This window comes from Erpetoichthys calabaricus, chromosome 4, assembly GCF_900747795.2.
Source record: "Erpetoichthys calabaricus chromosome 4, fErpCal1.3, whole genome shotgun sequence".
Lineage (NCBI taxonomy): Eukaryota > Metazoa > Chordata > Cladistia > Polypteriformes > Polypteridae > Erpetoichthys > Erpetoichthys calabaricus.
This window is the reverse complement of record NC_041397.2, coordinates 87,688,547-87,702,012: the sequence shown is the minus strand read 5'-3', so window position 1 is coordinate 87,702,012 and position 13,466 is coordinate 87,688,547. Positions and strand designations below refer to the sequence as shown.

The following is a 13,466-nucleotide window of genomic DNA, read 5'->3' as shown; positions in this document are numbered from 1 at the left end:
TGGATGTGTAGCTGGGAGTGGGAGCTCACAGATTCATCTTTGCTTTACTCTATTACTTGAAGTAAACATAGTCAGAATGCTGGACTCTTAATGGACATTATACTTGTAGAAGTCTATGTAAATGTGATTCTTTATGTAGTTGTAAACTGTGTAACCTTTTATTGATTTGTTTCTACTTGGTACTTCAGGCTTCAGGTCTTTTTGGCATTTTTTGAACTTTTGTCTATGATGAAGCCCAGATTTAAAAAAAAAAAAAAATTAGATTGTAGCAGCTTATATTTATGGAGCCAATTTAATACTGGAGTATTTTGATAGTAATTATCTACACCAGAGGATTGGTAAAAGCAAGACATGAAGTTTAAAAGGAATAGTTTGACCTTTAAATTTTAATAAAGACTTCAGTAATAATAATTCTTAGTCTTGGTTTTAATTAGAATTATGTCATTAATAGTTTTTATAACATGTATGTATTCTTTGTAATGTTTTCCTCAATAATATAGTTTATTTAGTATACCATTTAAAAGGATTCTTAATTGATTTTCTTATATTATTTTGAGTCTGTTGTATTTTGAGTCATGTTTGTTATAAAAGACCTATGGTTTTTAAACTATTCATGGTGTTCAGTTTTACTTCTTTTTGCCTCTGAATTTTATTTTTAAGTATGAAAAAATATTAGGAGTATAATTTTACCCTTATTTTCTTTCAGGCTTCACTGCTGGTTGCATTAAGATTATGAAAATAAATTTTAAGATACCCGGTTAAAAAGTTATTTCATAAAATTAAAATGGATGAACCAGTTGTTTTTTCCTGCTTTCATTTCAGTTATTCATTCATGTTTGTTAATTTTTAGCTTTTACCTGTAAAAATGCCTAACTTTGATTTCTTCAGAACACCAACTACCAAAACTCCACAATACCCGTATTTTGTTGTTTCTTAGGTTGTGAATCAGCAACTCTCATTGTCTAAACCCAAGCTTTTTATTCAGTCATCACAGCTATTTGTGGGTGTATGGAGTAGTTATTTTAAAACATTGAGCAACCATAAAGAAATCAGTAAATCATTTAACTAGACACGCAAAGTGGTTAATTCTGAGGTTTCTGTTGAAGCTTGTTTAATGAGTCACCCTCAAGGTAAAATTTCAGGTAATGCAAAATTTCAAAAGGATAAAGTAACGAGTGCCAAGTAAAATAATCAGGTAAAACTTGTAAAGAGGAAGTGCTGAATATTTATGATAGCATTATATTTGTGGGTGTGTTCGTTTATATATTTTTAACATATACACAATGTATAGAATATGTGTGTATATTTTTTTTCCAACTCCACACTCAACTAATAGAAAATGTTTACCTAATTGTAAAGTAGTCTTTTCATTCATAACAGATCTATCTATCTATCTATCTATCTATCTATCTATCTATCTATCTATCTATCTATCTATCTATCTATCTATCTATCTATCTATCTGTATCTGGACACTTTAGCAATGCTGAAATTCATTCTAAAAATTATTGATTGTGCATTTTGTCATTTTAAAAGACACTTGCTTTTAACATCTTTATTTTTTTTTCTCCAGCAATTTAGGCTACATTTTGGTTAACTAATTTCATTTTTTTAATTGGACTAAAATTTTAAAATAGGAACTCTGTTACACTAATAAACCATCCTTTTCAAGTATAAAAATTCTATAATGATACATGAATGATGGTATGAGATGCGTTGTTTGTTTGTCACTCAAGTAAACTATCGTGCATTTCTATGTTTGTGTAATGTTAACAGAATATATTTTTTTGGTCACCAAGTTTATCGTCTTGAAGCCTTTTGGCATGTCATCCTTTGAAGATTTCTTTAGAAAGGCAATGTTAAGTAGCATGATCTACCTGCCTCAGGTATTATTGTTGGTAATGCGGTTATGCCAGTGTAATTCACTATTTGTGTAATGTCTTGAAGATAACCTTTAAAGTCTTTCATTCTTCCACCTAAACTAAGGCATTTTCTGGATAATGTTCTTCAAAAGTTAATGGAAGAAACCTTGGCACCTGTTTAAACACTTCTGGCTACACTATAGCATTCTACCATAAACAGTGTAATGAAATATAACAGTTTTGTCAAAACCATATATTTTAACCATATTTTTCCCTTCAAAAATCACCTAATTCCACACTTTTATTCATCAGCACTTTGAAAAAAGAGAGAGTGGCTTTAGAGCGAATAAAGAATAACATGGCAGCAGACTTGGAGAGGCTCCTCAACAATCATGAGGTACATTTTTTGAGTATATCTCTTGCTGAATTTCCAATATTTAAATTTTATCAGGTCAATGAAGAACTGATTTTTTTTTTTTTTTTTTTTAGACATTAAAAATTATAGTTTTGTAATGGTGGCACATTAGGTGGAGCTTCTGCCTCATGGGTCTAGCTTCCTGGGTTTGAATCCTGTGCCCAGCTTCTAAGTTTTTCTCTAATATTGCCAAAGGTGTATAGATTAGGTTAACTGTCAATTTTAAATTGGAAATTTTGTGAATGTCAGTATGGGTGAATGTATACGTAGGCTTTATGATGGACTGATGCTAAATACTGAGCTGGCTCTTTCTTTGAGTCCCGTGTTGTAGGTGTATGATTCATCCCTAGCAACACTGAATTTGTTTTAATTTTGTTTGAAAATATTACAAAATACAATAACAATTTGTTGTAGAAATTATCTTGTACACTCCTGCATTTTCCAGCCCATGTTTCTGAGGTTGAATTAATTGCATATCATTTGTCATTTTCTTAAAGTCCTATATCTCATGAATCTATTATCATTGTGTCTCTTCTGAACCTATTTTACTGCTGTACACAGAGCACATTCATTCACATGGAACTGATTTACAGTTGTTAGTTCATCTGGTATGCATACACCAGGAGAAAACCCTCATAAATATAAGTGGCAATATTTGGATGGAACATGTTGTCACATGTGCAGAGTACAGTGAAATTATTATTTACATATCATAGAAATTTGCAACATGCTGGCACACTAAAAAATGCATACAGATTTCTCAGGGTTTTTCAGATCATGGAAGCATAACTGAATGCTATGAAAATAGGAGTAAGGAGTACATTAGTAAGGGTGATTTTTGTTTAGGTGGTAACTGGACTAATTAGTTAGCAGCAATAACTCATGTATACATCAAAATAATGACTTTGTAAAATTCAGTTATTATTTTTTTGTTTTTCTTGTAGTATATATAGTTTTATGAATAGATTTATGATGTTAATTAGACTTCAATTCATTTGATTTGTAAAATTTCAAAGTTCATATACTGTGCAAAAAAATTAAGTCATTCCTGTTTTGAATTCTGAAATTGTTAAAGAAGCCATGAACATGGTCCTAAGTTCTTTCCCTTTGCCTCAGGTGTTTAGCTGTTTCTGATTACTGTATTTGTGGAATTTGAAAAGTTGTATAAAGTCAATGGTAAGTCAACCCTCACTAAAGATTACCTGAGTATAATACTGGGTACAGACTGTGAAAAGTCACTTATAAGAGAAAATGCTTGTGAAGCCCACACTGTACATTGTAGGAGTTGGCTAATCTCTCTCTCTTATCAGATTTTATTTATAATCAGTACATGCAATAAATAGAAGTGCCCAGACAATTATAGATATGTACGATGTAAGAAAATAAGATTCCCCAAAAGGAACCCACCCCTGCCTTGCGAGGAACGGTAGAGCCTGAGTGACTCCCAGATAGGACAGTGACCCACAACTCATACTTCTCAGACTTTATACATTTTGAATAATGTATTTGTTTTGCTTAGTAGCATTTTGTCACTAGCATCAGTAAAGATTTAAACTTTGGAGAGGATTTTATCCACTCTTTTTTCAAAGAACTGAGATAAAGTTTTTCTGCCAATTCCACTGATTTCAGAAATGATTTACAACATTTTGATTGTGCATAGGACTTTAACTCCTACACTTCTGTGGCAGTTTTAAATATCAATTTTAATTAATCATTTGCTGTGAGCATTAGTAAGCAATACACTTGACAAACCAGTCTACTAAAGTGGACAAACATGTTATTGTCATTGTATAAGTGGTTTGAGATGACATACTAAAAGAATCTCAGTAATGTACCTAGTCATTTTTAAAATACATTAATCATTTTGTTAGTACTGCTTCCTGGGAAATATTTTAAGATTTTGTTTTTCTAAGTATATAATTTTTGGTAAGATAGCTGTGAATGTATTCAATGTATAGCTGCAAACACATATGGTACTGAGCTTTTGATTGCTAAATTTATTTTTAAAGTTTCTTTTAAAAACTAGAAATGGAAAAAAGTAATGTAATTAATGTGCTTTTTAAACATTTTGTAAGTATGATTTCTTTTTCTTGTTATATCTGTTATTATATTAGCAGTATTCCCAGAGACAGGTGCTATATTAATTGTTAATCGAGTCACAGGTATTAAACAGTCTGTTGACTGTTTAATGTATTTTTTTAATGTATTTTTTATTATGTTACTTTTATAAATCTATAGTTCCATCCATTTTAAGATGCCCCCTATGTTTCTTTAAAATTGGTCCTTAAAATAAGCCAGAATCTTTCTTGAACAGCACACTGAGAATCAAATGTACTCTTGTCCACAGTCTACATGTAAAGTCAGTATATCAATAACAGCCTCTGCTCTTTAAAAGCAAACCCACAGAAGTGCAGGCCAATAAACAAACAGTTCACAGAAAACATTCAAGACCTGCTTTAAAGCTAAGTACTAATCTTAACTGATGTCATACATAACTGCGGTGTTGTTATCTAAAAAGGCCCACCTAAGGCTTTTTCTAATTACTTAAAAGTATTATAGCATTTTTGGACTAAATCCAGATAAATGAGAGATTACTGATGTGTTTATGTAGGAATTTTGGATTTATATGGTATATGAACATAATGGGCTCAGCCGATAATTGTGATTTGTAAAAGCCATCCATTTGTCTGTTCTTAAAATCTAGAAGCTGTAGACGATATCAATCTGCTGATATTGAAAAGACTTTGTAAGCCTAACTTTTATTAGTATTTCTAAATATCTTCAAGCAGTATTTAACATGCAATATGCATAATTTAAGTATGTTTGTATAAGCAAAAAGTTTGGGTTAAGGTTTCAAATTGATTATAAACTACTAGATTCTAAATTACGTAAAACATAATTTAATAAAATTCTGACAGATTCAAAATCAGGATCATTGTATCATTTGTACCTTGAAAGTATATAAGAGGTGTATTTTGGCTTATTTAGTGTTGTAATCATTTGTAAATATTATTAATTCTGCTTGGATCTCTTTTATACATTTTAAAGAAGACAACACAATTATTTTAGCTGTTTTGATATTTGAAGCAGTTGAACATTAGCCTGCCTTTTTGTGCAATAGACACATTTTTTCAATCATATCCAAAATAAATTTTATAGTTTTCTGAAAATTGTTCATCATGCTAGTATAGCAAGTTAATGAAGTGGCGTTCATTTTTGCAAAATAAACATAAAGACTGGTATATTTTACTGAAGCAAATCTTTTCATAAACCTAAAAATTATTTACTTTATAGTACATTATACTGAACCATCTAAAGGCTACTGTATGTTGCATAAGACAACTTTTCCATGAATTTTCTGTGTTACCTTTCATTTATGCAATCTTAGGTAGTTGGTGACACACTCCTGTGAAGCCAATTGTCTAATGTGACATATCCAATGACTGAGACCAACTAATCTGCTTCTGGCTATGATAAATTGAAACCAATTTGACTTTCTTTTTGGTTGGAGGTGCAGGCTCATTGCATGCTAGAGCATAGAACTGTTGAATGTTCAGCTGGCAGTACAAAGTGTAGCATGTAGTGTAAAGACGAGGAATAATAAACACGTGTTTTGAAACTCACAAATACTAGAAAGGCTCATAAGTTTGATGTCTTGCATGTTACATACCATAACAACATGGAAAAAAATAAAGGGCAGAGACTGCCCCTGAACCCGCTACAGCTGTTAACACAATGTACAGCACTAACTCAGTCAGCAGCATGCTATTTATTGGCTGTCAGAAAAAGAGGCGAGCATTACCATGTTGAAAGATCGACGCTCACTCAGTAAAAGTGTCATGGGCTGCAATTGCCAGTCATGTAATTTGACATGGTCCAATGATGATATCAGTGACGGTGATAGACAAATCTGACACAGTACATGAAATAAAATCATGGAATGTGACATTGGCTTAAGTCTAGTAAAATTAACAATTTAGAAAAATATTTTTTAGTTTTGTTTCAATTTTGCATTTTTTAAAGAAAAAATATTAAAGTAGTTACAATATGTAATGCACATATTGTGTAATACCCTTTATATATTGTATTATAGGGTTGAGCTTAATGGATAGAAGTATTGAAGGTTTTTTGATGTTACTTTTTATAAATTAGATTGTTGTGAAGAAGAAAAGCGATTTGCACTTGGTAGTTTTAAGGAAAGAGATTTATAATTAAATATGGCAGTAGTTATTTGTGAATGATAGACCTACTACATATGGACTAGTGCTGTCAGACTGAACATCGCTATTTAAATGTAATTTGAATTTATATATAAAAGGTCTTATTTGAAGATATTCAATTGTACAAGAACGGCTCCTGGTTTTACCTGCACTAATACTGATGTTTTTGCATTTTCATATACATGATCAGCCATTATGTCATTTTGAGTGGTTTGAATGGCTAGCTTGTTAACTTCATTAGTAAAACGTATGGCTAGACTTCTTCGCAGTGTAGTTTTTCTCCTTTCACTCTACACTTCAATCAACAATTGTACCCTGAGCAGTTTTTTTCTAAATGCTTTTCCAGCACCCCAAAATTCATTTTGCATATGATTCTGTCCCATTCACTGTTAAACCTAATGTCACTGACAGTTGTTTAATGCTAAAATCTTCTCATTAAAGCAAATAACTGTCATTATTCTGATTTTTGTTTTTCTTACAATGCTTTAAAATCTCCACTTTAAAGACCCAAAATACTGTGTCCCACATTTAGTCCCCGTCTTCTGTTGCTGCTGATTTGACACATAGTGTCTAAAACAATGAGGTGTTAAAAATTCAGGCCAACTTTATTAAAATTCTGCTATATTTGTAAAGGAGAAAAAAAAGAAGCAGACATATTGTGCAGATCCTGACTTGATACTATAATGACCCCACTTTTCTGGATGAGTCCACAGGTGCCGACTGGATTTTTGTTCTGAATGAATCCATGTGAACAGCATCCTGCCACTACCCACTGTACACCGCCAAAAAAAATAAAACAAGTCCACCTCTGTCCTGCCTGCTTCTTGCCTGCTCATTTACTTTGCCAGCTATTCTCACCCTGTACCGGTCTTTCTGACTGACCTGTATTCCTTTTGATCTGTGTCAGGACAACTTGTCGTAAAAGCAGCAACGAAAAGGAGCTTAAATCCTTATGAGCCATACATGCTGGCACCACGCTCTGCACATCATTATTGATGTTTTTACTTTTTTTTCCCTTTCCAAACTTGTGGTACTTCTGCAAGGCATGAAGTGCATGTGACCTGTTTGTAGCACTCAGCTAGTGTCCTGTGGTACAAACGTATTGTGACGTGTATTTAAATAATAGTTTCCAAGTACTGCATAGGGTTTTTTTTTTTTTTCTCTTGGTGTTTGATCTTGCTGCCATAAAATATGAAAAAGCAATTAGGAATGTATATGTAATGCCCAAAATCACTAACCTGAGTTCAAGTATAATTGATTATTCAGTTATTTTTAACTGGAATATTCTAACATTATTTTGGCTAGTTTGACAGCCGTTATAATCTGTGTAACCAACATTTACCACTATGTAGATCCTTAAGTAATTAAAATTGGTAAAGAATAGATAAAGCATTTCTTCCTCTCATCAGTTGTTTTTGAAATCAGAACCTTAAAGTATGTACATGTATGTGAAAATCTAGACAAAAAAAAATCATCATCTCTTTGTTTGTCTGTTTGTCACACAACAATGTCTGAAGTGATTTTCTCAAAATTTTGCTTGTGCATTACCAGTGGTCCAATTTAAAATATACACTATATATGGTGTGTCAAGGAGAGAAATTGTGTTGTACTATAGGGTGACAACCTAAAAACTAGTGTATGGGGACTACAAGTTTTTTTCAGGCAGCATGATAGTGGTGGGACTGATGAACAGACACCATTATCAGCGTGGGCAAAGTTTTGTGTCAAACAAAACGGGATCTGAGACTTGCAGGTACAGCAACTAATTTCTGTAACAATGTTATTGTCTTGATGGATTGCTTCTGTCAAAGCATATGTAATTTTGTCTCATTGTGGTTTTGTGTTTCCAAGAAATAGTTTTCTCCCATTTATTTTCATCTAAACCTTTTTCTAAGAAAAGTACATGTCCAAAAAGGGATATATGCTTGTTAATAAAAACCCTAAAGGAACAATTTTTAAATTAAAAAAAAATTACATTTCAGAACACTTTTTATTGAGTTTAGCAGTTGGGAAATTGCATGCAAGCTGAAGTTTAGCTTGAATTTCACAAAATTAATTTTCAAAAGGAAACTTGGCAGTATCGCTTACCACTAGTATTGATCAGTGAAATTCATCAAGGAGTTTTGTGCAGAGAATATGCACTGAATATTTTCTTGGAAATTTGCAGTGCGGCCAGCTTAGTTGAAGATTTTTTTTCCCCCAGTGCCCCATGATGCTTTACGAGGCCAGCACAACATCACAGAGCTGCTGCTGCTATGAGCAGCGCTTTCATGCATGCAAACTGTAAAATTGTTGATTTGCTTTGCCACATGTATTGTCAGAATCTGATCTGTGCTCCAGATGGATTTCTACCCTGCACATGTTATTTAAAAAAAAAAAAAACTTATTTTTGTTAGAGGGGAATATTAGCTGACCATAATGAGAGTATTGCCACCAGATATATAATGCTGATTCCTGAGCACAGCATTGCATTGTTAAAATATATGCATAATTAGCAACTACCAATTAAAATAAGCTTAAAAATAGCCCTTGGAACTCTCTGAGCTCAAAATAAAGTGTCATGCAAAAATATTAAATCCATTTAAAAGTCATCATAATTTTACAAAAGATTTGTGCACATATTTATCCATTCAGTATTTTTAATGTGAGATCTTTTGCTGTAACAATACTTTTCCAAAGTCAAAATAAACAATTTTCTGTAGATATTTAACAGAAGGCGAAAAACTCAAAAGTTAATGTTTGCATAGGTATTCAATTCATACACATTAGCATTTTGTTGAGAACCCCTTTTCTGCAACAGCAGCCTTAATTCTTTTGGGGTATGTATGTACCAGTTTTGCACATTGTTCAGGAATGATTGATCACCATTTTTCTTGGCAGAATTTATAAAGATCCTCTAAGTTTTCAAATAGTACCACAGATTCTCGATAGAGTTAAGATCACGGCTTTGACTTTGCCATTCCAAAACATTCACCTTTCTGTTTTTGAGCCAATCCAGTGTCACTTTGGTCATACAAATATACTTGGTCAACTCTAGGTACTTTGGCTAATCTTCCTTAAATTAAGCAAAACAAATATTAAAATGCTAACATTGAAATAATACTATAGAAAGTGAAATATGAAATAAAAAATCTATAGAGAAATCTGCTGAGAAATCAGTGTTAAAAATAAATTAAAATGATTCTTAAATTCTATCAGATTTGGATGAACATTGTCATATTGCATGATCCATTTGCCTGAAGCTCAGTATCACCAAATGTAAAAAAACACTAAAAACCTTCAATGTATGTGTATGTTTATTAGATTTCAAACTGTTCTTTGAGTCTTCAACTATAAATAACAATCTACGTAATATACACATTAAAAGATCTTTATTCATAGGGGGGTAGAAGATGTTTCAAAGGTATACTTTCCTGGATGCACATAAATAACAGAACATCAGAATTTACACTTTTCTCTGCATTTATCTAATAAAAATCTGGACATGTTGAATTATTTTGATAATTGTGTCTATGGCACAATTTTAAACCATTTCGGTTTAAACAGACCCATAGTTTAATAATGTGAATATTAAGAATAAATAAATCGTAAGTTAAGTTTTTAAAGTGAAAATCCTATAGTATGTAGGATTTAGGAGAATCCTTCTTAACATCTTGAGAGAAAATAAATGTCTCCTAATTCTTTTGTAAACTTGCAGAGGATCAGTCATTCAATCTTTAACTAATACTAAAGATTAAGACAATTAAAGGTATCCTTATTGAACAGGATATGTAGTAAAAAGACTATTATTTTCCTTGTTCAAGAAAGCAGAATTTCAGAGTATTTAATTTAAATATAATGCCTTATTGATATCTTGACTTGTTTATTAATCAAATGGCCCAACTGAAATCAAACTAACATATCCAAAACATATTATAAATCTTCACATAGTCATTCCATGCTATGTTCTGTTAGTAACTAAGGAACAGCATAATAAAAGTAGTAAAGAAAAATTATGTGAATGTTTAAACAAAATTTACTTTTCTGTGGGTTGGTTGTGTAAGCTTTTAAGCATATACTTCTAATGTTATTTGCATGTAAAATTTGAAAAAGTTTAATTTCTTTTTTAATAAAGCTTGAAATGACAAAATAATGTATATAGATATTTGTACTTTCAAAATACTAGGTAAATAAGCCCTGAATGAAGCACATTTTATGGTAAGCTGGACTGCTATTTTCATCTGAAAAAAAATTCTCTGTATGCATCCTCTTGGCAACCAGTTTGCCGACATTACAACTTTTAGCAGCATGTTGGCTTTAAGTATGCAGTCCATTACAACAGCTGCAGTGCAGTTGAGCTGTTTTACATGCCAGCACATATGTCTGAACAATGCCAAATACTAATATTAAATGACCAAGACATGGATCTTCTCCATATTGCTAAGGAACAACATACATTACCAAAATTTCTGTAGTGTTGCAAAATATTTCTTTATTTGTTACTAGAATGTTTACTGTTTAAGTGCATTTTCTATTAATCTTTCTGGTTAGGAAATATACAAAATATAATACAATGCAAAATAAAAAAAGTGAGGGCTTGCACCAGTTGTTTTGCATTTCCAGTTGCTCCAGAGCAGTCATCAGACATCTTTTGGGTGTCTCAGTGCCATTTGTGTGAGCATATGATATGCTGAACACTCAAAGAATCAAAAGCTTTAGTTTCTCTACAATCGTTGACTGTATTCATTATTTTGTAATGAAATTCAGCTAGGTTGTTTACTTATTAAGATATTTTTAATTTTAACCTGTTGTAGAGAAAAAAATAGATTAGTTTAAAAACACTTGGCCCCAGGTCTTTGTAAATTATGAAGAAACCATATTTTGAAAGTTTAAATAAATTAATAGAATATGTGGGTGCGAGTTTCTGAAATGTATTACTTAGGCATATCTAAAATCATTTGAAAGATGTTTACAAACAATACAGGACAAACAGTTCCAAAGTATGCTAAATCTAAAGCAAAGTTCATTGTATAATTGGAAAGCATGCAGATTCACAGTCTATCAAAAAATTGTTTAACTTAATGTTATTTCAAATTTTGTGGAGCTGTGGTAAAGTGAGGTCCGTGGCTTTTTGGCACATTTTAAATAAATAATTATCGCAAGAGTGATTCCTGTAAGCAATGGGGGAGCGAACAGTCCTGCAGTTAGTGCACATTTGCAGGATCGCCCGTAACCCTAATTGGCACCAGGAGATTCTGATTGCCGCAGCTCTGCCATGTCCCTGGTTTTATAAAGGAAGTGCATGTGCTAGATCAGAAAAAGATAAAAGAAGAAAAAGGTCGATCAGAAAGAGAAAACACAAGACAGAGAAGAGAGCCTTGACAACAGCATTGGGGAGAGCTGCAGGACAAGCCAGCCAGCCATTAAGGGTGAGAAGCAGCACGGTCGTTGGCCTGTGAGGGAGCGAAGGATTGGTGCTCTTGGTTCAAGTTATCCCCACTGATTAATTTTAGAGTAGTGGGTACGATCGAGGTGACTTCCTCCCCAGGGATCTGAGGGACGACTGTGAGAGCGTGAAGGAAGACAGGAAGCCAACCAACCCTGAGGAGTCTGGCTGACGCTGCTCAAGGCGGCTAAGATGGGGGTTGGGAGGTGAGGACCGTGGCTGCTAGTGTCTCTGCTAGCTGAGTGAGCATCGAGCAAAACTTAAAGGACCCAAAACCGTTTTTTTTTTTTTTTTTTTTTTACTCATTTTAATCTGGATTTTTAACTCTCAGACTGTCAGTTTTTATGGATTATTTTTTTTATTATGGAAGAAGCACTGCACTTTTGAATACTTGTTTCTTTGGACTGTTTTGGTTAAATGCAGTTTTTCACCATCCCCTTGTGTTGTATGCGTTTGTCCTCATTTGCTCGGCTCATCCCGATCATGAGTATCGATGGTGTTGGGATTGAGAGGCTCCCACACCATCACAGGAGCACATAATTTACTATAGCAGGTACATTTTTCATTTAACACAAATTACCAGAGCCTACGAAAAAACTCGTAGATCCATCCCACCTTAAATCGCTTCGCACCTCTCCATCAGCGTCTTTTGTCCTGTAAATGTAAATAGAACAAAGCTAACCTTTACAAGTATCATTCATTTACACCAGCTGTTGCAGACTGAAATCAAATGTATGTTTTTATTTTAAAATAGTAAGAATAGGAGCAGCTCACTTCTCAAAACGGACTCGTCCGGGGTCGAACCCGTGAAGTTTTGATTACCAGTCAACAGTTGATACCGTTGCGCCACCGAAGCGGTCGTAGCAAACGCGTATCAATGTCGCACCCTAACGCAAGTTCTTTTTCTGCAGTTATATTCTTGAATAGAAGCGCACTTGTTCTGTTATATTTGTACTTTTAGTGAAAGTGTTTATTTGATATTTGGAATTCAGGCTTAACACATTATAATATATATATAATATATATATATATATATATATATATAATATAATATAATATATATGTGTATATATATAATATAATATAATATATATGTGTATATATATATATATATATATATATATATATATATATATATATATAGATATATATATAGATATATAGATATATATATATATATAGATATATATATATATAGATATATATATATATATATACAGTGGACCCTTGACTTACAAACTCAATTCGTTCGCGAGGGCTGGTTGTAACTCAAGTTGGTTGTAAGTCAAGACTATTTTTCCCATAAGAAATAATGGAAATACCCATAATGCGTTCCGAACCTCCCACTGCAACACTTACTTAACCTTTTCATAATAAAAAAAGGGTTGTATAATGTGCATAATTTACCAAAACACCAATAATTTTTCTAATGTACTAACCAAAAAGTAATAAAAAGTGCCTAGCCTACCAGAAACAACAATTTCATACTGTACTCACCATTTAATTTGACATCTTTGGGCTGCAGGAAAGGAGGAGGATGATAA

At 32.6% G+C, this 13,466-nt stretch overlaps 1 protein-coding gene across 1 annotated transcript in view; it reads left to right on the top strand.

The window, feature by feature from the left end:
- The window catches only part of pibf1 (progesterone immunomodulatory binding factor 1), a 199,708-nt gene that overhangs the window by 163,973 nt on the left and 22,269 nt on the right, over positions 1-13,466 (top strand). Inside the window, exon 16 of the mRNA XM_028799614.2 lies at positions 2,175-2,259. Within this exon, the coding sequence (XP_028655447.1) occupies positions 2,175-2,259 (85 nt within the window). The remainder of the gene's footprint in view (positions 1-2,174; positions 2,260-13,466) is intronic.